The 24,382-nt window shown below is 33.7% G+C and overlaps 2 protein-coding genes across 4 annotated transcripts; one reads left to right on the top strand and one right to left on the bottom strand.

Moving 5' to 3' along the window:
* Positions 1 to 1,402: 1,402 nt before the first annotated feature.
* On the top strand, positions 1,403 to 14,367 carry klhdc10 (kelch domain containing 10). Of its 3 annotated transcripts, XM_073945789.1 has the most exons (11): positions 1,424 to 1,695; positions 3,212 to 3,277; positions 6,176 to 6,268; positions 8,499 to 8,720; positions 9,869 to 10,023; positions 10,141 to 10,289; positions 10,469 to 10,553; positions 10,927 to 10,993; positions 11,088 to 11,135; positions 11,217 to 11,356; positions 11,744 to 14,367. In XM_073945789.1, the coding sequence occupies exons 4-11, from the start codon at positions 8,693 to 8,695 to the stop codon at positions 11,951 to 11,953; spliced, it is 882 nt and encodes a 293-aa protein (XP_073801890.1). In that variant the 5' UTR covers positions 1,424 to 1,695; positions 3,212 to 3,277; positions 6,176 to 6,268; positions 8,499 to 8,692; the 3' UTR covers positions 11,954 to 14,367.
* A 42-nt stretch (positions 14,368 to 14,409) lies between these two features.
* On the bottom strand, positions 14,410 to 23,453 carry cax1 (cation/H+ exchanger protein 1). Its single transcript, NM_001025507.3, is given in 20 exon segments — positions 14,410 to 14,719; positions 15,395 to 15,503; positions 15,586 to 15,664; positions 15,751 to 15,845; positions 16,243 to 16,388; positions 16,464 to 16,582; positions 17,852 to 17,889; positions 18,018 to 18,136; positions 18,367 to 18,466; positions 18,550 to 18,733; positions 18,905 to 19,046; positions 19,382 to 19,481; positions 19,554 to 19,739; positions 20,520 to 20,696; positions 20,888 to 20,949; positions 21,040 to 21,156; positions 21,625 to 21,733; positions 21,861 to 21,973; positions 22,435 to 22,590; positions 23,335 to 23,453. Coding segments are annotated over 20 exon segments (2,295 nt in total). The 5' UTR covers positions 23,405 to 23,453; the 3' UTR covers positions 14,410 to 14,645.
* Positions 23,454 to 24,382: the final 929 nt, after the last annotated feature.

Below are 24,382 nucleotides of genomic sequence, written 5' to 3'. Positions count from 1 at the left end.
TGAATGCTTCACAGCAAGAAGGTCACTGTGGCGACCCCTGATTAATAAAGAGAATAAGCTGAATAGAAAATGAATGAATGAATATAATAGTCGAGAGGGTTAGTTTGCATGATTATATTTCAAATTGGTTTCCAAGTTTTCATGAACAGGTTCATCTTATTATTTATTACAAATCATAATCTCTCTATTTGGATTATGTTTACCAGCCCTTTATCTAATGTTGGTACCATATATTGTTTTCATGGACACATCTGGACAGGGAGATGGACTGTCAAAAAATTACTTTTAGATTCAAATTTAATATTACAATTGAGAATTTTAAATTAGTTTCTTTTTATTTCTTTCCATTTTAGGCATTGTGTATCATACATTAATCTGCATAAATATTTTATTCATAAATACATTTATAAATCTATTGATTTTTTTTTCTGGGCTCCTTTTCTGTCTTTTTCTCTTTCCTTTTTATAAAACTAAATTTGGTCAGAATAATACCAAATGTTCTTCCACTAAGGTTATTGCTTTCTTAGCTCTTCTGAAGTTAAAACGTTGGTATTGTGTTGTCTGAAAATTAATAAAAGCAATAATAGCATTAATTTTAAATTTAAAAGAAATGTAGTTTACAGAAATCAATAACTTACAGAATAAAATCTAAATTACTTTTTATACAATAAGACACACAGAAAAAAGGGCATAAATAATGCAACACAGTACCTTTTCAAGATAAACAGATATATAATAGACAGGGTGCATGATGATATTCCCAGTTGCTAGTAAAGGTTTCCAAGATTTCATGAACAGATTAATCTTATTATTTATTACAAATCATAATCTCTATATTTGGGTTATATTTAGCAGCTTTTTAAGCCATTCATCAAATATTGGTACCATACATACGTTGTTTTATATTGGACACATTTGGACACAGATGGACTGTCAAAATAAATTTTTAACTAAAATTACATCATAATTAAGATTTGTAAAAGTTTATTCTTTCGATTTTTATGCATTTTGGACCATATATAAAATATTATATGCATAAATATATTTCCAAACTATTGAAAGTCCATTTTTTTCTGATTTAGTGAATAATAAGTGGTGGTTCATTCTGCTGTGGCAACCACTGATTAATAAAGGGAATAAGCCGAAAAGAAAATTAATGAATTAATAATTAATAAACTATTAAAATTTGTTAGTTTGTGGCATTTGATATGTTACTCTATTGACATATGACAAAGAACTATCTTCAGAGATAACAAAAGAAAGCATGTAGATGTTTGCCTTCATAATGTTTGGCGTTTATTACATAGACTTTTATTTTGACAGGTGTAAAAAAACAACTAGTTATGTTCTGATTATTTTCATAGCTTGTTTTTTATGTGGCCATCTTGGAGGTAATTTTTTTTCCAGCAGCGTTTCTGCCTTCACGTTCATTTCAGGAGACCCGGCCAGGTCCATTTATTTCATTGCAGCGTCTCGTTCCGGGGAGAATGGGCTGAGTTATGCCCTGCGCTTCGCCTGTGTCTGTTGAAGGAAGCCCTGCAGTTTGCCATTGCGTGTAGGTGGAGGATTTCAGCGTGATTTCTGGAGCGATGTCCAATATTATCTATAGGATGTTTGGCGCAGAAGGAGCCCACAGCCCGGACAGACTCAATCAGTTTGAGCGGCTGTCTGGAAGGCCTCCGCTAAGAGCCGCAGGTCAGTGAGGACTTCGTTAACAGCTTGAAATAAGCACAAAATCAATACTTTCTTTCACAGCAATCGCTTTTTGTGTGATATTTATGAGAAAATTAAGCACACGTTGTTTATTATTGCACCTCTCTCGCGCTGCCTAGCATCTAGCATTAGCCTGGTCGCTAACGTCAATGGCTTTGTTTTGAAAACAAAACTTGTCCAGTTCGCATCTGCAATTATTATATTTATTACATTTAATATTTTGCTTAAACTCGTACTTTATGGTCATTATTTGATGGTGGCTTTAGTGTCACCAAATTTGCGTTAAACATGGCTAGCTTGACAACTTCATTTGCATTTTAGCCACAGCTGTCAAGACTCATTTTTGGACGTAAACGAGGTGATATCAATATTTCAAAGTGTTATTAGTGGATTTAATTGAAGTTTATTAATGATCTCCATAACTGAAGGCATGTTTTGCTACAATCATATCTGTTGAAATATGATATTATAGACTGCAATATTTTTAAAGTGCATATGTGGCTAATATAAAAATTAATATGCATCTAACAATTGCTAGTTTTTAAACTTTCACCTTTTAATTCCACGTATTCCAATATTTTGTTTCAGGTCTGAAAGAACAAACTTGTTTACGATCTTGTTGTAATGAGCATTAGATAAATAAATGTATAACCAAAATATTTATTTCTAGATTAAATGCAAATGTCTAAATGTTGTACATTTTAAGTGATTCTAGATGCAAACCACCAGTAAAACAATAAATGTAACCGAGATTACACAGAATTACATCAAGTCCAGTGTTAATGTTTATAGTTTAGAGATATATTTCATATGGCCATGTGTTTGGATTGTTAAATAGTGCCACAGATCAGCACATGGGTAAATACAACTCCATAAGTAAATAAAAGTCAGCTCTGTCATGCAGTCTGGTTTTACTCAAACACCCCTATGAGTTGCCTTTTCAAAACTCTTTCAGCATTAAGACTCAAACCATCATGATCGTTTCAGGCGGATGTAGTGTAATGCAGCATTTTTGCAGTGTGACATTTAATGATATTCACGCCACCCATCGAATAGCCTGCAGCTCTAGCCATCTGCATCCTCCTTCCTGTTTATATACGAGGAGTGATTAACTGATGTTAAACTTGGTGAAGAATATATAGCGAATCTAATAAATGCATTGTTACGCAGGCATCTAGAATTATGAAGGATTCAGTGAGTTAAATGGTACACAAAGGATGTTCTAAAGGTGTATTTAGATAGTGGTTCTGCTGACAGCGTAGCCCCCTTTGCAAGTTTGCATATGGCAATCTTTAAAAACCTTCAATCAAGTCATGTGACCTGCTTTTTTTGGTGCAGAAGTGACTCATGCTGTCATTGTCATCCGTTTTAATTTGTTTTTATTTTATGATTATTCTTTATTTATTTATTGTTTTTGATATTTTTGAGAATGCATAGCAATGTGCTCTGTCAAACGTATGCATACCAGTTATCAGTGTTTCCAATTGTTTCCAAACAGTGAATCCAGAGTCCAGACATTTCAACACTGTATATTAAACAGAATTCCAGTGGGCTTGGAAAAGCTGTAAATATCAAGGGTTGTATTATTTGTGTGTGTGTGTGTGTGTGTGTGTGTGTGCACTAACATGCAGGCCTGGAAAAGTAATATAATTAGTAAAAACCAACTGTAAAAACACCAATTTCTAAATCTTTAAATAAATCATATTAAGTTCTGAACTATTTGACTGACATAATGATAACAATGTGAATATATGCAATATCCGTATAATTACATTTCTATATCTATTTTTATCTATAGCGTCTTTCGCTATGTAGATTGTCAGAAGTTTAACATAGCTGAAGTTATAGGTTAATAGTACAGTAAATGAAAAAAAGTTTCAGTTCAGTTGTCAAATTCTGTCAATTATTTGGTAAAATTAGGGATTGCCATTGGATTACTTTCATACAGGAGATAGTGATAAAAATAAAAAGCCTAAATCAGCGCATAGTTTGAGATCAACTTGGCTTACCTTTATTGTTTTTTAATTTATAAGAATTAGTGATCACAATTTAATTGCATTTTAAAAAGGCTTTCAATTGAATTATTGTGACTAATCGCATGCAAAAGTCTGTATTTTTACATAATATTTGTTCATGCACTATAAATGTTTATGCATATATAAATGCAAGCTCACATGTATTTACTTTTAAATGCTAATATTTATTGATAATTCTGTTATATTTATATAAATTAAATATAAATAAACAATTTCTATACAGGTATGGGTGGCTGTGTGTGTATATTAAATACAGTCATTCACTAAACATAGTTATGGTTAATTGTTTAGTGGCACCAATTTTAAGCAGTTAAATGCATCTTGCTGCTTTAGTAGATTGAATAATAGTCTTTCTAATCAAAAGTATACAAATTTTAACTTGCAGGTAGTACTTTGTAATTTGGGGTGATCCTTAAATAGTCTTTTAATATGTCATCATCAAATGATACTTGATGAATTTAAGAACTTTTGGTGTGTAAACCGTTGCTACACCAAATAAATGACCTACTGTATGTAGTAACTTTAAACAATGTTAAAAAAGTGTAATAGTCATTACTTTTTGCTCCGTAGTAGGCTTGCCTTGATATCTTTTTTGTTTGTAAAATATATTGCACCAAAATCTATTGCGATAAAAGATATTATTGTTATTATAAGACCATTTTATGCCACTCATTATAAAATGCCAGAATGACAATATAATATTATAATGCAAGTACACTCTTCCAAAGGGAACATACTAATTCTTAAGAATATTTGATCTAATAATAGTCAATTTAACAATTTAATAATAAGGCATTGGAATAAGAATGTGAAAGCGTATATCCTAAACTAATAAATAATAATAATAATAAATGCTAATAAAAAAAAAGTGTTGGGTAAAATGTAACAGAGGCTGCGATATCTGCTACCAGATCTGCTTTCAGTTGTCAGACACCCAAGTAAATACTCTAGCGTTTTTTTTTTTTTTTTTAACCGTCCTGACACTGACACTTTTAATAGAGATGGGGATGTTGTGCAATCAGCTGAAATGTTGCTAGAATTGGTTATTATGTGTGGTTGGCATGGGCCAATATAAGATTCTGACGATATGATAACCTTGGATAAAAATATCATGGTATCACAGTATTATTATTACTGCTTTAATATTCATTCTGTTTTTAAATGTCTTGGTAAAAAACAAAAACCTTTTCCCCCTTTAAACACAATATATTTATTCTGAGAAACATTAAACATATTTTGAAAGAGCAAACATGTCAGAATAAAATTAATTATTGACTTCTGCTGTCTTCGATTGTTTCAAAAACAGATTTTTTTACAATATTTTCTGCTGAAGATACTGCTGTCCTAAAAAACAAAACAAAAAATGTCAATAAATTGTACACATACCTTAGGAACGGTAGTGCAGAAAGATTTTAAAACTTTTGACTTTTCCAAACCGCGGTAAACCTTTAAACAATTATCGTCCCATGCCTAATGGGTGATATATATAACACCTGAACTAAACTAATTAAACTACAAAACTCAAAGTACACAGGTGGCAAAACACTTAAACTAATCTAACAAAACATCAATCTAAACTTAAACAAACCGGATAAGTCCGTCAAAGCTTAGTTTAGAATCACACAACAACCATCACATTATGTTACTTAAAGCCATCGAAGTTGAACAAGCAACCTCGAATTACCACAGTAAACTGAGATAATAAATCACTGAATAGACGAAGCATTGCACAAACAAATTGCGTGCTGCACCAATGGTACGCCGAGGCAGAGCGCACACCACACACTGGTCTGTCGGGGCTTTAAATCCTTGCGCCGCGTCCGGATATTGGTGTAACAGACACCGTCCTAATGATGATGGACAGAATGGTAAACCAATAAGAAACCTAAGGGCTGAGCAAACGGAGAGGAGGGTGAAAAAAAAAATAGACAAAGAAAACATCAAACGTAACGCCATGTGTTGTGCGATAAGTCGATATATTGATTATTGTGACAGGCCTACGCAGTTGAATTGAAATAATTTAATAGAATACATTTATAATGTACATTAAAAATTGTAACACATATTTATTGTTTGGATTATTAACCCCCCTTTCTTGTCTGACATACAACAACAGTGCCAAATTCCAATATCTGCGGTTTGTTTCAGCACCGCTGTTCCCTTGTCATCACTTCAAGACTGCAGTTGTACATGTGTTTTTATGATTCTCTTGGTTATGGACCAAAGGATCTTCATGCTGCTTTGTGGTCCAGATATATTCATGTTAATTGCTTCAATCTTGGTATGTGTGACAGTGCAAAAGCCATTTGTTGAGCCCTCGAGTGATGGGCAGGGTGTTTTGTGTGTTTTTCTGTTCGTCTTGCCATTGTCCTTTTTTGTTGTTGTTATTTTGTTGTTCTGTCTGACTGCGGTAATTGTGGTAACAGGCTCTAAGAAGAGAGTTAGCTGGCTACAAGCTCGAAGAATCTTCGGCCATCCCAGCCCCAGTCTGCGGATCCCTAACAGGTTTTTAAGAGAAGGTGGGTAATAGGCGATGATCGCCTTTAAATGAACTTAAAAAAAAAAAAAAAGGAAACCCACATAACAAATCTGGAGGCCTTCCCCATGCTGTCCCTCTCTTCAAAACTGCTCTTCACTGTGGTGTTAAGAAAACAATAATAGTAATAATAAAAAAACAACATCGCTTTTATGTGCCAGGTCTCTTTCTGCTAAGCTTTTATTGGGGGCGAAGCTGGGGCAGGATGGCTTGCGTGTTAAAAAAATATAAAAAGAATAAAAAGAAGCGTCGTCTGGTTGAGAGTTAGGTATGTGTATTGATCCTGTAGTTATTGTTTTATATTGATTTGTGTTCGTTTTTTTTATTTTATTGTTGTATAATTTAAGTTTCCTCCTGTCTGTGTGTACCTCATCCCAGCGATGCTTTTGCTCAGGTGCAGCGTCCAGGTTTCCAGGCAAATTTATTGGCAGGAATTTGCAAGGGTGAGGCTGCTGGCTTGCACATGCTGTCATAGATTTGGTGACCTGCGGAAAGTGTACGTCATTAATTTTTTAGAGAGTCGGATGTTGCGTTAGCAATGATTTGTATGCTGATATTAGAAATAAATAAATTGTAATTTAGCTTTTTTGCTTGGTGTTTTTTTTTTATTATTATATTAGGGCTGCACAATATATAAATTCAGCATCGATATTGCAATGTGTGTGTCTGCAGAAGTCACATCGCAAGATATGCAGTGTTAAGTTGGGATTATAGTCTATTAACAATTGAGTATACATGTGATTTGTGGAGTCATTGCAACGTATAACGATAACAGAGTAAAACTGTCTCATTTGCATGTGTTTTAAAGGCACTTCAAGAAAGTGTAAAGCATTTGGCCATAATAACGTAAGACATTTGCAACTTTTAATGAAGAAAATGTACTGATTTATTAATACAATAAAGACTTTACAGTGTTCTTTTACATTACTATATTTTTGCATTTTAAATACTGTTTGACTCGCCGGAAAAACGTAAAGAACTTTTTATTCATATTTTTTATTTATTTTTGCTCCATTGTAATTATTCTCACAATTTTTATTTTTATACATGATTAACATCCTTACAAAATACACCCAAGCAATCTAAATTAATGATTTTTCACAAATAAAGCTATTCAACCTGGTGAAATTGTTTTCATATTGTAATATATATATGCAGCAAAACAAAATATTGCAATGTCTGATTTTTCCAATATCGTGCAGCCCTAAAATATATAGTTTTATTTAAATATGTAATATCAAATCTAAATTATATAATGCATTTATAGTATAATTAAAATTGTACACATTTTAATAAGAAATATTTCTATTATTATTTCATTAGGAAATGTATTAAAATAAATTTTATATATATATATATATATATATATATATATATATATATATATATATATATATATATAATTATTATTATTATTACTAAAAGCACATATTTATTTTATTAATTTAATACATACAAATATGTTTCCCTTTAATACTTGCAATATATTAGTATTAATTAATGATACAAATATTTTATATTGTTATTTTATATTATTGTTTTGTAATTTAGTGGTTTTAGCTAAGATGCTGTTCATTGTGTTTAGTAGAGATGTGATTTAGATTCTATTTAATAAAACAGGCTTGGGCAAGAAAGGAAGACTTACAAGGGTTTTTAACTAGCTGTTGTTAATTCATTGAGTTACACTTGTGTTTTGTTCGCTCTTACCTGTACTCACGCTTTTTGGTGTTTGAATTATATTGTATTTGAAGTCACTCATGTAGTTGTTCCATCCAAGGCTAATCCGGACTCTTGAACTCAATTACTTTCCACATATGTCCATAGTCAAATTCTAAAGTAATAAATCTGGTTGGAGATCATGAAGTTTACTCTGTATTTGCTTGTAGCCTTAAGTATGCATAAACATGGTTTGTGTCATAATGCTTCGAATGGAGCTTGAACTAAAAATGTTCATTTCACAGGTCATTTTATAAAGAACCAACTCGTGAATCTTCTTTCCAGAACTGTCCACTGGAGCTGTTTGACATTGTATAATCTCTTGCCTTTACAGTTCAGTTCCAGACTAGCAGTGAACAGCTTGTTTTTCCTTAACTTCGGTCTTCAAAGGAGTGATTTATCTCTGTGAGGACCCATCATCGTGGGCTCTAATGAGCTGTCTAACTGTTTATCTGTGTATTGTCTCTTCATCTTTTGCCTGATGTCTGTCTCTGTAGGTCACAGAGCTCCTCCGGCCCGGAGCGGCCATCGATGTGTGGCTGACAACACCAACCTTTATGTGTTTGGAGGCTACAACCCCGACTATGATGAATCTGGCGGCTCCGAAAACGAGGATTACCCACTGTTCAGGGAGTTGTGGAGGTTTCACTTCGCCACAGGGACATGGCAACAGATCCGCACCGAGGGCTTCATGCCCACCGAACTGGCTTCGATGTCAGGTAATATATTTTTTTTGTGTGTTTTTGTTTTTAAGTTTTGTTCTTGTTTGTTTGTATTTTCTTGTTTTGTTTGGTATCTTTTATATAGTGTCTTTGTGTGTCGTTTGTCCTAATTTGGTTCGCATTTGTTTTGTGTATTTGTTTTAGGACAGTTGCTTTTGTGTTTGTATTTGTAATTTAGTTAGTTTTCAGGTTGTTTTTGTTTTTAAGCTTGGTTCTTGTTTGTTTGTATCTTTTTGTCCTTTTTGATATCTTTATATAGTGATCGTTTGTTTGGGTTTCGTCTTGAGTTTTTTGTTTTTTCTGTTTGCGGTTTTCTTGTTTTGTGTAGTTTTTTTTTTCTTCTTTGGTTGGTAAATGTTTGCCTGTTTTGTGTTTTCTTTTATTATTTTTGTTTCCGGGCATTTACTTCCATGTTTATATTTGTTTCCTTTATAATTTAGTTAGTTTTCGTTTTTAAGTTTTGTTCTTGTTTGTTTGTATCTTTTTGTTTGGTTTGGTATCTTTATATAGTGATTTTTTTATTGTCATTGTCTTCATAATAAATATACTTTTAGCAATGTTAAACTTGTCATTAAAAAATATATATATTATGTTGAAAAAAGTGTATTATTAATATAGTGTATTAAGTAAGTGTATTAGTAATATACAACTAGATTTTTCTTGTTTTGACACATTAAAATATGTAGCTTAGAAAAAATTACCTGTTTATTTATTTATTTATTTTTGTGGCACCCGAGTCATTAGAAATAGTCATTAGTGTTTAGCCCTGTATAAGTCTAAAATTAATTCATAACTGTTTTAAAAAGTCTGACTCGATTTAACCTGCAGAAACCCTGTATCTGCTTTATTAAGTTTTTGCTGTTGTGAACGTGTGGGGTTTTGTGTTGGTTTTGGGCGGTTTTTTTTTGTTTTTTTTTTGTGGTTTTTGTCTTATTTTTTATTTATTTATTTATGTTTTACTGGATAATTTTAGTTTGTTTTGGGTTGGATTTGATTTTGATTTTCTTTGGTGGCAGATTTGGTTTGTTGGTTGTTCTGTATGCAGTTAGTTTTGTTGTTTAGAACGTGCTAATAGCCCGCTGGCAAGACAGGTATTTTTAAAAACCTTTTACTTCTCTTAACCATCATATTTGTATGGCACACAGCTGTTTTGCACGGAAACAACCTGCTTGTATTCGGCGGGACCGGAATCCCATTTGGGGAAAACAATGGAAATGACGTTCACGTCTGCAATGTTAAATACAAACGATGGTCCCTCCTCAACTGCAGGGGCAAAAAACCCAATCGAATATATGGACAGGTACAAAAACCCTTAAGAAATTTATGTAATATAACCCAATAATAACCACAACAACTGTCTCTTAAGAAACATGTTACATTCTTGATTATTAAGTGTGATTTCTATTTGTTGTTACAGGCGATGGCCATAATCAGTGGCTTTCTATATGTCTTTGGAGGCACAACAGGCTATATTTACAGCACAGATCTCCATAGACTGGACCTGACAACACGTGAGTGGATCCACTTGAAGCCAAACAACCCTCCAGATGACCTGCCTGAGGAACGGTAGGCGACTTTGACCATTCCTTTGGGGTTCAATTGGGTTTAATCATTAAGGAAGATTTTTGGGGAAGTATAATATATTTGAAATGATTACTTTAATCCATGTGTGCATGCCTCTACTAAGTAAAATGTCAGTCTATAAGTGCATATGGTCAACATCCTGGTAAATTTGTTTCCACTAGATACAGGCATGAGATTGCTCATGATGGACAGAGGATATATATTCTAGGAGGAGGAACTTCCTGGACTTCTTACCCATTAGACAAGGTACAAATGTTGGCAAGAATATTCAATAATTATTTATGGCATGCTCATTATTTGTTGTTGTGAAATTATTTAGGTTGTATTTATTTAAATACATATTAATGGTTTATATTAATTTGACTTTTCTCTTTTTGTTTGTTTTCAAACTTCATTATGCGAGTATTTAATTTTTTACATTTAAATTTTATAAAAAAGTATATTTTTTATATTTATTTAGCTGTATCATACTTTAAAAAGTGTCTTTTTATTTATTTTTTGCTTACTTTTCAGTTTATATACTGCTTCTATTTGCTATATGGGTCTTGCTCATGCAATATTAAGACACCTTTATATAAATGCTACTTAAATTGTCATATGTCCCAATTGTTTGTCTCAGATACACGCATATAATCTTGAAACAAATTCCTGGGAGGAAATCACAACAAAGCCTCATGAAAGAATAGGTAAATAATACATTTTTTGTTGTTGTTTTAAGCTTTTTGACATCCGATAATTTGGTTTATTTGCTTATTCAGTGTAATCTTATTCTTTCTTCAGGATACCCGGCGCCTCGGAGGTGTCATAGTTGTGTGCAGATTAAAAATGGTAAGTTGATATTGTGAAAGATTTGCACGCTTGCCATCACATGGTTTGCAGAGCTCAATCTTTGGTCGCTGTTTGTGGCAGATGTATTTATATGTGGAGGGTATAATGGTGAAGTAATCCTGGACGACCTGTGGAAAGTCAACCTGCAGACGTTCCAGTGGCATAAACTCCCAGCAGTGATGCCTGAACCTGCGTACTTCCACTGTGCTGCTGTTACCCCGGTCAGTACATGCATAATACTACATTATTATTATTATATTATTATTTTTATCATCATCATCATCATTTTTTTTTACATTTTAATACATTTAGATTTTTTTTATTCATACATGAATAATTTTATTTCAGTTTTTTTAAAGTATTTATGATTTTAAAGTAATTATAGCTTTCATTTCTTTAAATATAGTAAAATATAAATATTTAAAGAACTTTTTATTAGTTTTTGACTTTTTTATAATTAAATTAGTACATTAATATTTTCAGTTCATACTATGCTGCTAGTTTTTGTGCATTTTCATTATGTTTTTATTTTACTTTAAGTTCATTCATAGCACCATTTAAAATGCATTTATTTACGAGTTTAAAATGTAGTTTGTCTTGTGTCTCAGGCCGGTTGCATGTACATCCACGGCGGCGTGGTAAACATCCACGAGAATAAGCGGACTGGTTCATTGTTTAAGATCTGGCTGGTGGTGCCCAGCCTGCTGGAGCTGTGCTGGGAGCGTCTGCTCAAAGCCTTCCCTCACCTGGCCCAACTCACCCCCATACAGCTGCTAAACTTGGGCCTCACCCAGGAACTCATTGAACGCTTAAAATAAACAGGCGGCAGCTGCAAGTGCAAGAGAGACCGATTGTGTACCTACTACATGTGTACATTTTTTTAATTTAACTTTAAAGTTTTGTTTTTCGAAGCCGAGCATTGGCAGGACGACGGCACTTCAAGCCAAAATGTGGATGGAAACAACCGGATCGACTTAAGGACACGTCTCGCCTTAAAACCAAAAACTGTAGGATGCCTTTTTTTGTTTTGCGTTTGCACCTTTTAATGATTTGCAAAACTAAACAGCCACCAGAGAGAGGATTCCAACACTATGGGTCAGTGACCTGAAATGTGTGTTGTTGTTTTTTTTTTGCTTTGCTGAGATTGTAATATTATTTATTGGCCTTCAGTGATGATTTGGGGGTTGTTTTTACTGATGTATCTTAATTATGTGTCCTCTTCTGTCAAAGACTTATTTAAGTTTTAGGAATCACCACATTCGCAGCATGAATATTTAAGAAAAGTTTACAGGCAACTGTTCGGAGAACTGCTGTTCAGAATTATTAACGCCTGGAATTTAAATGGATTAAGCAAATATGAAGATGTGCTGGAAATGTGTTCACCCTCACGCACGTTATCCAAGATGTAGTTGGTTTTTATTTACTCGTTTTAATCTTCAATAGAACATTAAAGACTATTTTATCTAAAACTGTGGCTTTCGTTGGTCATAAAATGGAATTGAATTGTTCTAAAAACCCACATAGCCAAAACAAAACTCATTGAAGTCTGATTCTTCACACACTTTCAGAAATGAAGGTACAGGAGCTGTCACTAGGGCAGTGCCTTTTCAATGTACATATTTGTACCTGAAGGATACATAATGGTACCCCACAGGTACTTTTTAGGTATGTTTGGGTACTAATATGCACCTCCTAGGTAGCATTGGGGACTGTTTGCGTACAGATATGTATCTTATAAAAAGGTACTGCCCCAGTGACAGCTCGTGTACATTTATTTGCGAGTGTGGAAGGTTTTAAATTAAAGTTAATATCATATCCACATATACAATTCAGTTTCTGGCACAAACTTTCTTCAGTTTACTTCATGACAGTTTGATGTATCATTAGGCGCCCAGGTCATTTGTTATGCCTAGATGCGTTAAGAAAATTGACTCTCAAAGCATTTTGAATCACAAAAGATGATTAATATTCAATAAACAAATAAATAAAAATGACTACATTTTGGATGGCTAGAGTATGACTAAGTTACCAGCAAATTTCAATGATTTTCTTAAACTATGTCTTTAAAGATTTTACTTCAAATGGTGCAAAACAGTGTTGAAAAGATGGAATGTTTTAACAAAGTGATTTATTTATTTGTTTTCCTTTTCTTCACTGGGAGTGTGGGAGTTTTCGGTTGGATGCTGTTGCTCAGATCTGCACTTAAGGCACAAACACCAGACCAAGTAATGTTTCAGCAAAGCTGTACAGTCATAGCAAAGCTGTTCCCATGTTTCACCTGGTTTTGTAAACCATCACTGTGAACAAGGTGCTCCTTAAGTTTACTTTTAACGCTTTTATTGAAATAAAACACTTATTTTTCTTCCTCCTTAAACCATCTATCCCTCATGCAAATGTTTAAATTGACATTTCAGCCAACTCATTTAATTGATCCAGTGCCTTTTCCAAACAAGATATGATAATGTGCTAAACGTAACCGTGAGACAAAGCCTTGCTAAAAGCACTTTACAATTATTACGCAATTCAAAATGATCTTCTAATACATACATTTTCATCCAGCACTTGATACATTTACAATTAAAACTAAAGTCTTAGAATAATTTGTATTTGGTCAGCACAATGCCCACATTTTCAGCCTTGTGTGGATCAGTACAGTCAAGTCATTTAGCAATAATGTAGCCGAGCATCTCTTTACTATGCTGACCGATTAATATGATGCCAAATACAGCATCTCGAGTTCAGAGTTCATGCTTTTTGCCTTTTTCTTTGAAACTGTGGCCATTTGACTACCTTAATTAGGCACCAGCAATTGATGTAGTGGAATAAAAGTGTTTCATAATTGCTATTATTTCCACCCTCTGCATCCCTATTAGATTTATCATCAAAATAGCTTTCCTCTGGATGTAAGTTACATATATATCCTCCAAAAAATAATGGGTTTATTTTTGCATGACTGGATTTCTGTTTGCATGGATCAGGACTGAATGGTGATGCGCAGACCAACTCCGGATATTTCCAGGATTTTTAACAGCACAGTGGGATTTTTTTTGGGTCTGCATGGTGCGACAGGAGTCTCTTCATTTTTATTTTTTTTTTATTTTTTGAGACGAGCTGGATTTCAATGCCTCCGTTGTGCAGCAAATGTTGAAGGTACTCTCTCATTGGTTACCTGTAACTCGTGTATCAGTTTTGTGTTTTATTGTTGAGGAATTAATAAACTTGTTCAAACTGGTGGATGCGTTCTAACTTGGATTAAATCACACAGGTAGCATCATAGGAATACAAAATTTATTTATTCATTTTTTAAATCATGATGGGTAGCTAAATATATAGATTTTTTCGTGAATTCATTTTTAGTGCATATTTTATTCAAGTAAACACTGTGAAACTGTTTTCAGCTTTAGACACACACTAGGAAAGAATTGATTTCTATTCTTTGGGAAAACATTCTTATACAAAAGACAAACATTTCAACAATAAAATATTATTGGAGAAAAAAAAAAAAGAAGTTCAACATCCAAGAGGAGCAGGTGCGAAAAAATATAAAGCCAGGAGAATGAGGTAAACAACCACCAGAGCCGTTCCTGTTCAAAAACAAATAGTAAGGAGTTATTCAAATCACTTTTAGATGCAACAAAGCCTAAACTAAAAGATTTAAAACCTACCCAAATATAATCGGTACGCTCAGATTTTTTTGATTTAAAAAAAAAAAAAAAAAAAAAAAAAAAAAAAACAATCATGCATTTTTACCATGATTTACAGAAAACCCTTAGGAAAATGTATTCAGTGTAACAACAACTTCCCAAGAATCTTGTAAGGCACATTTAGGACATGGATTAGACATTAAAAGATGACAGTCCAACAGGATTAACTGACTATTTGACCCATTCTGTTAGTAATTAATGGGATTTTATTTTTGTTACAGGGAACGTTGAAACATTATTTTCACACATTATTCAAAAGTTGACACTATTTTAATTTTCTATGCTGTATGGATGTTTAATAAAGGTAAATTTAAGAGATAATAACATGCAACAAAATTAAATAAAATTCTTCATGTTCCATTTTTGTTTACCCAAAACAAATCCTGTCAATTGTAAACCAGCATAACTTTTTTTTTTCCCTAGTTGAACACATGCCACTTATTTATAGCCGAACTCTTTCTATAAAGCGTAAATAAAATGGCGATCATCAAGCACATTTCACAAAGATATTCCTTATATAAAAGCTATTGTAACATAGGTTCAACTAATGCTTACCTTGGAAATAGTCTGACTTTCCATCCATAAATATGTAGTTTACCAGGATAACGCTGAAGATGCTTGCCCAGAGGTGCAAATCGCTGAATATGAGAACGAATCCAACATCCTTGGATGAAAGAGGAAGAACTTGTCATACGTCAGAACAGAGTAAAAGAAACCATGCTCAAGTTATTTAGAGTAGCACTTACGTAAAAAGCATTGAACAAGATGAGTAGAGGGATCTGCAGCATGCACACCTGAACTGCTAAACAACTCCCCACCTCCAGACTGAATGATTGACAGTAAAATGCAATCAGAGGAACATACAGATCATATATAGAAAACAGAGATGTTTGTATTTTAATTGTTGCAACCTGAGACTGATGTTGTTTTGAAGCGCAAACTGGACGCCATTGACTATCTCAGGAAGCTCAGGAACCATGGCTATTATAGTAACGCCAATAAAATACTGCAAAGGAATACACATACTATCATGTCATAAATATCCATATGTGAAATAAAAGGAGACTAAAGAATTAAGTAAAATACTACAAGTTATTATTTTTTTTAAAGTACTTTTTAAAAATAAATTTATTCAATTTTTATAATAAAACTTAAATTATTTTAATTTAATATAAAAACTAAAATGAAAAATGTGAAATAATAAATAAATCCCATGTGAAATGAGCAAAGAAAACATTTCAAGTATAAATATAAATTAGAATCAAATCAAAATAATTTCATTTTATTAAAAAAAAAAGGAAATATATATAATAAAAAACAATATATACATACAACAAATATCAATAAAAATATGTATAAAAGAAAATAATGGTAATATATTTAAATCAAAAACATGGACGTACCTGTGAGACGCTGGAGTTGGATATGATAGGCTTGATATGTTCGGTGCTCAGATCAGCACAAGCAGCCATCAATATAGTAGCCAAAATGAGCACCACTAAAGCTCTCGTCCTCGACCAGTGAGCCACTGCGTGATGATCACTAATAACTAAAACAAACATTACATAATAAAAGCATCAGTCACAGAATGCCATAATCCAAACGCAACATGACAAACACTCACCGTGACAGTGGCCATCGCTGATGTGGATGTCATAAATGTGCGAATGAGTCTTGAGGGTGAAGATCAGACCAACCAGATACGCAGCAGGCAACAGGACAGAGACGGTGTACACTAAAGGCCTGAAAACAGAGACAGACTTCAAACACTGCAGGCGAAAACACAGATTTTTATTTTTTTTATTTTACCCTTTTTACTGTTTATTATGTCTTTTTTTGTATCTAATGCCAAATTAACTTGCAGAAAACCATTTTACATTTACATTTAGTCATTTAGGTGTTTATTTTGTTGCACTCCAATAATCATAATCAATTTGTGTCTGTAGATTTTAACTACAATATACACTGCCAGTCTAAAATAAAAAATAAAATAAAATAAAAGTCATACTCCAATTCAATTGGATTGCATTTAGAATTGATTATAGCATGCATTTGCCATGTCATTTCAATATACTTCTGCAATGTCATAATATTTATTCCCATCTAGAGTTGCATTCAATTTTCACCAAGATCTTGTGTTGATGATGGGAGAGCCGGACGGCTGTGCAAAGTCTTCTTGCAAATATTCTCAATAGGGTTCAGATCTGGACTCTGTGGTGGCCCTCCCATGTGTTGAAATTTCAGCTCATGCTCCCTGAACCGTTCCTTTACAGTTTGAGCATGATTAATCCTGCCATTACCATCTTGAAATAATCCAATGGGAGGCTCTTACCTTAGTTTGCTTAGTTAAATCCAGGTGTTTTTATATTTTTGGACAGGCAGGGCGTACTTTAAAAAGTTGTTTTCTCAAAACGAGATAATACATTTCCACTACAGCAGCATTTATATACGACAAACTTCAGATTTATTCATATCTATAATCTGAAGAGGTTTACAGAAGAATATTTCCTTTTAATTTGTCTGATTAAATACATTTTATTTTACAAAAAAGTGAATGCTGGCTGCAGGCGATATTTTTGTAATTATAAAATGATAACGTTGAGTAATGAAGGTTGCTCTGAGCGCTCGCGGGCCTTTAAAAACTTTTTTTGTGCGTTAATCTTGTCAATAATTACAAAGCAATTATTTAATAAGTGTGAATCATGACCTTGTAAATTATAAAAATATAAAAACAGATTCTCAAAATTTCCTCTGCAAATTACAAACATGAGATTTACTAGAATATTGCACCTGACTTCATTCAGTGTTTAGATTATTGTGCTAGAATGTATGCAAATTAGTGCATATTTGATTAAATAATGCCTCATTTGCATATTCAAACATCACACTATTACAAACTTAATTTTAAAACTGTGATCAATCATCTGGAGAAATTTAGTGATGAATATTAGTTACTTTACCACATTTAGCCAAGTCTCCATGTTATAAAATGAAGTGTGATTGGATACTCACTCGATGTGACTCAAAAACAGAGGTCGGTTGTTTTCACTCTGTGGGAAAATACCAGGTTGTGTGTTTAACTATTGTGCTCTGCATCATACAGATCCATAAATGCATGTCTAAATTACTTAATAAAATTTAGACATTAAAAATTTAGACTTAAGCACACAAATCGCACCAGGTCGTAGTGGCAGTTGTTGCATATGAAGGGCTTTGAGATGTTACCAGGAGGGTTGTTGCAGCCCTCGCATATAAAATTTCCATAAGCCTTCGAAAAGAGCGTGGGGGCGAAAACACCTGCAGTCAGAGAGAGATGAAAGGTCACAAAGAGTTGCATCTATTAAAAGATGTCAAATGGCTTCATGAACGAGACAACAATTAGGAAATGATTGAATCATTGCAATTTGCTTTTGAATCAAACTTTCAATCAAACTTTCTTCTGGTTAAAAGCAAACGTACAAATCGCATACAGATGTAAAACAAGTGTACAATGAGTAAATAATGAAATTCCAGAGAATTTTTTTTACCTCCTACTGATATGAAGAGCAGTGCTGAACTGACACCTGCTGACCTGCTGTTGAACCGCTGCTCGCTGTGTTTAAAGCCGCCAATGATCATACAGAGCCCCTTAAACACACACAAATCACAGTTATGAGAGGCTTCTGAATGCATAACTAGATGTCTGAAGCAGAATGGCTGAAGCAGCACACCGGTATGAAGAGGATACAGCCCAGCAGGGTGCCTGTGAGAGCAGATTTGACAAGTTCTGCATAACACTGGGATCCCGCACGCTGACCCTGGAGTAAAGCTGTGATGTAGAAGGCCATCTCTGTAATGGAGCCGAACGTGGCGTTTACTACCGCTCCCACAGCAAAGTTACTCTGTGCGGAAATACTACAGAGAAAACAGAGGTTTTTACAGAGATTTCTTTTTGAAAAAAATAATTTTTATTAATAATATAGAAGAAATATTACGAAAAGGCAATGAGGAAATATTATATTTAGGTGAATAAATCCATTTAACAAATATTAATAATAATAAAATGAGTGGGAATTTTATTGTTACCTTGCTATTCCCATCCCGATGTAGTAGGACAATGGGATAATGGAGATCAATGCTGTGGCAAACTTTACTTCTGAGCTCACAAAGTAATTCTCTCTGTCCATATAGCCGATTATTAGAGTGATGATAACCAGCGGCAACAGGTCTGAATTCATGTTGTTTAGGACTAACACATTTACAATGTACATTATATTCAGAATTAGGTTTTCATATTCATATACGTGCATCACAATTTTGTATAAAGGAAATATATCACTGAAATTAATTCTGTGTCGTTTAATTGTGTCTTTAATTGAATTTTTACTTCATTAGAATTCATTTTAAATTATATTTTAATTATATTCAATGTTTTAATCATCATCATCATCATCATGTCCTCACCTTGATGTTTCAAAAACTATAAATAAAACCAATAGCGTTCATGTAACAGTCGTTTTAAAGCAAAAAAGATTACATAAAAGCCGTAGACGTGAAGGATACTAACAGCAAACACATTGATCCCATCCACAGTGTATTTGTAATAGTACCAGTTGAAGGCTCGGTAACAGCAAAGCAGGACTCTGGTCTCACAGCCTTGTGGCTAAACGACAGATGACAAGGAAACTAAGTAAAATGTAAACAAACCGATATACAACGGCAAAATCCTGCTCACCTTTTTCACATTGCGAACTTTGACCTGTTCTGGTGGCATGAGCAGGATGAGGCTCAAGGTCCTGGCGTTCATCTTTGACACAGGGATGGTGAACACCATCATCCAGGACAGGAACATGGCCAGGCAATGAACCACAGCCAGCAGAGGGTAACCCAGTATCAGCCAAACATATGTACTTAATCGACACTAGGAAGAAAATAATGAGGTAAATATGGATGCTTTCTTTCTTTCTCTCTCTCTTTCTTTCTCTTTCAAGGAATTCAACCCAGTGATCTTCTAATTAAGAGGATAGATCATCCAAAAATGAACATTTATTCATCCTCATGTGGTTCCAGATCTATACACTGTTGGAAAATAGTAGCTACTGACGTCTATAGTAAGAAAAAAAATGCTACTGATTACTAATTTCCAGCCTTTTTTTATTATTATTATTATTATTATATTTTAAATATCTTATTTTGTTTTCAACAGAAAAAAAGACCCTCAAACTGGTATGGGACAAGCAGAGTAAATGCATGTAAAACTCAGAGTTTGCAAGTATATGAAACAATGTTAATTGGAATAGGGTTAATTGAGATTTTAAATGTGATTTATGTGATGACATTGACTATTTGTGTTGTTCGTTTTCAGTGATATGCGTGATGTGAACGTTGATGTGGTTGTGAGTTGAAGCCAAAGATAAATTTCCACTTGTAGACAATAAAGAAAGTAAAATTAACTAATCTAATCTACCTTTATTCAGTGGTTCCATTTTTACAATTCAACATTAAAAGAATTGCCTGAAATATAAACATACTGTAAGAATTGGCCAGATGTGGAAAAGTCTTGCAGATAAGATTGACTATGAGCCTGCAGTAACTTGATTGTCTGCTAGCAGTGTTCACAAAAAAGATCCGCTGAACCGTCTGGCCATTTTTAAGTGAATTAGACAAAATAAGTTTAAAGAAAAGATCGCTTAAATCTCACCCAGTAACGTGTGGGCTTGGTGGGTGGTGCAGGCACAGGGATTTCAGCAGTGACAGCAGGACCGGAGTGCAGCAGAGGTGTGGACTCTTTTAAAGGCTCCTTCACCTCGTCCACCTCCTCTGGAATAGCCTCACAGTGGGGGAATTTCACACAACATCTCTTAACCAGACTGCTGCTCTGAAGGGCCATGAGAGAAAAATCACATTCAGGTTTGAAATTTGAAAGTTTCACAAATGACTACGTTAAAATCAATTACAACATGGAAAATGTGAAGACATGCTGCAGGCATAATCATTGTTTATTTAACTTGGCTTCGCAAAATTATTTAACAATGTGATACCGGAACATGACGATGCTTTTTCACTTACTTTCTGCAATGCTTTTCCAAATGGCCATATGAAATACCCTGACAGCTGCAAACAAAGCTTTCCTAAAACAAACCAAAAAGGCAGATTTCAGTGAGAATAAAGTGTCAAAATGTAACAGATTTGGACCATTAAACAAATGAATCCTGACTTACCATATGGGATGCCAGCGATGGTGAAAAACATCAGCAAACCAACCAAAAAATAAAACAAGGAGATCCACCACCCAAATAGCAACACATATACTATATTTCCAGCAGTGACCAGAGATCCTAAGAGTAAAAGAAAGTTTAAAAATTACGCTTAAACAGAGGTGAAAGGTGCACTTGTGCTTTATTCAAAATTAATGTCATTTGTTTTAATATGTATAGTTTTAAATCTACATTGCAATAGCATTTATTTGCAGAAACATTCAAGAGCAGTTGAAATGTCAAGTAATTTCTTGGGTTAATCTAATTTTCTGGTAACACTTTTGATTTGTTAATATTAAACATTAAAAAATAGTTAAAGCTAACTTCTAATTTATTTATTAATATTTTATCTAATGCAGTTATTAAGCTTGGTTGCTTTCAACATATACTAAAACAAAATTAAAACCAAAAGTTGCATGTTTTAAAATTAATGAACCTGAAATTACTTTTATTTTTTATTATTAACAATGTGAACAATAAAACTGACAGATAATTTGTACTTAATCAATCCATAATCTAACAGGATCTTACAATGTTAAATGTTTTAACCTGAAAGTTGTTTGACATAGTTGAGCTCAGAATAAAGCTCCTTAACTACATCAGACCGGTCCTCGATTGGTCGCTCAGTTACATGACTCTTCCATTTCCTGAAACCAAACTGTGGAACAGATTTAAGCAAATCATTTGAAACGTTAACTCAAGAATTTGCACACTTATTCTGCCACTCTGGAAACATTCCCGTCAGTTAAAATAGGACTATATAATGGGCGCTTATATTAACACACCTTGTAGTTGTTGGCAACTTTGTGTGCCTCCACCTCATTTTCTGCTCGGATAGAGGTTCTGATGCTCGCCTCCTGCCAAATGTCTTCTGGGCATCGTGCATGCATGGAATGCCCTGAGAAGTGATCATATTTGGAGAAAAATTAACAAACAAACAAAATGGCTGATGGCATTTTCATTTGAAAGCCCATTTTTTCATACATTTTTAAAATGAAATAACCTTTTGTTTATCTCAAGCGTATTTTGCAAACTTTTAGGAGACATCAACTGGTAACAAAACTGAGGGGTAACTGACTGTAGGTCATTGAATAATGAGAAAGTAATGCAAACCAAAGATTTTGATGGATTACACTCATCTTCTAATAATTCATCATGCCTAAATCAATTATTCGTGTCTGTACTTTACATCTGCATGTTTGCAAGGAGGTTGGACAAAAAGAGAGCAAGAGAGAAAAGTTTTTTCCATACATATATTGTGGCAGATTTGCAATCAAAGAGAGTTTAGTGACTCTATCATTACCAAAGACAAGTAAATAAACAATAAAACACTAATATTGCACAAACTTAAATACTCACTGTGGGCAGAGAGGCATTTCGGAGTGTAATGTCCGAAATACTGGGATGTGCAGGGTGAAGGAGTATCTGGGATCTCATGATATGCTCCGGCTACACACAGTCTGTCACATTGGGAGCTACAGCGGCGACCTTTAGGGTCATGGTCCAAGAAGGGCTCTACGGGTCATGAAGAGAAATAAATCAATGCTTCGGTGGATTCAGAGGTTTCTCATGGTCATCTGATGACTTGGTCCCTAACCAGTCAGCGCGGAACTAACGAAACACTCCTGATGGTCACATGAACATCAGATTCCCATTTATCCTCAGTGAATCAACTGTGTCTGATTGCAAATCAAGGCGATAAATAGAACTAATCAGCAGGCACAGTTATGAATAAGTAAATAAAATAGAAACTAAAAATACTTTTTAATAAATAATTTAGATCATTTTTTTCATTTGTGAGAAATAATCTGATTAAATAATTGTCTTAAACTTTGTGGCAGATTTAAATGAAAAATAAAACATTTAGCATGCTTATCACTTATGTTTGTACATGCAAATTCTTAGTATTTAAAGAAATAAAACAGCAACTTTAGACACTATTGTTGGTATAACAGGTGAAACCTGTCTCTCCTTACAGGTGTGACACATTTCAACTATTAAACAATAAACACGATTTTTTTTCTATTTATCTAAAGATCCTAAAATTACTAGCAGCTTTTACACTTTTCATCACTAAAAATCTCAAACATGATTCCAGATATGGGAAATCACTGGTACCAAAACAAACAAACCCAGGTTGAAAGTGGAGGAAACTAGGTCCAGGCTACCTAATTAAGCCATAATAAGATGTATAAAGTATTTGAGCCTCATTAAAACGGTTGGAGATTCTTAACAAGTAAAGATGATTATAATACTGACCTGAGCTCTCGGTGGACCGTCGCCTCCGACTCTCCACATCAACGGACATCGTGGGTTTGATTTGAGCCATACTGATCCTCCTGCTTCAGGCGCGCGCCTCCACCATCAGCCCATCTGTAGCCACGGCCTGCGCGCCACCGACGCCTGCTGGGAGCGCGCTTCCCACCAATGGCTTGCTCTCCTTATATTTAGTTTTTTAGTTTTATTTTTTTGTTATTCCAGTAATAATCCAACTGAACCTATGGGTTGCTACTACTTCTACTAAAAACAATAATACATTTATGTACATAACAATGCAAGATTAAAATCATAACAGCTTGAGAACACATTCACAATTCATATTTTTTATTATAGAATTAAAAGATTAAATTATCTTTATTTTGCAACTAAATTATTTGAGATTACTGTCGTTATATTGGGACAAAAATTTATAAATTCACGTTTTATTTTCGTTACGTCAGAAGGTGGCGACAAACCTTTACTGTTGAGTCATTGAACCGATTCCTTCAAACAAACGATTCATTCAGGATCGGAAACGCTTGCTGTTTCCGTTGTTTGTTTGTTTTTTTTTTTTTTTTTTTTTTTTTTTTTTTTTTTTTTATTGAATGCTTGAAAAACAATAACAACAAATGTCATGAATCAAACAGCAACAATCCAGGGGTTTTTAGTTAGTCCAAGATAAGTGCCAAGTCCTTAATCAAAGTCCTCGTTCGTATTGCTTTTAAGTTGGTTGATCCTTCAATACACTCAAAATACATTTTCATTTCAATTTTAAATTTAGGGAAAAAAGGTTTACACTTGCAAAACTTGCTCTTGTGAATATGAAATTTGGCCAACAAAAAAACAAGGTTCATGAAATAGGTATTATTTTCCTTTTCACAATCATGGAAACCAAAGATAACATTCTTATATGTAAATTCAAAATCTGCCTTCACATAAACTTTTATAAAATCAAGAACATCACACCAAAATGACATTGAATGAGGGCAAGTCCAAAATAAATGAACAGACGTCTCAGGATTCACTAAGCAAAATGAACAGTTGGTGT

The sequence above is a fragment of the Danio rerio genome, chromosome 4 (genome assembly GCF_049306965.1).
Source record: "Danio rerio strain Tuebingen ecotype United States chromosome 4, GRCz12tu, whole genome shotgun sequence".
NCBI lineage: Eukaryota > Metazoa > Chordata > Actinopteri > Cypriniformes > Danionidae > Danio > Danio rerio.
Note: the sequence above shows the minus strand (reverse complement) of the source record. Positions and strands in the feature narration are given on the sequence as shown.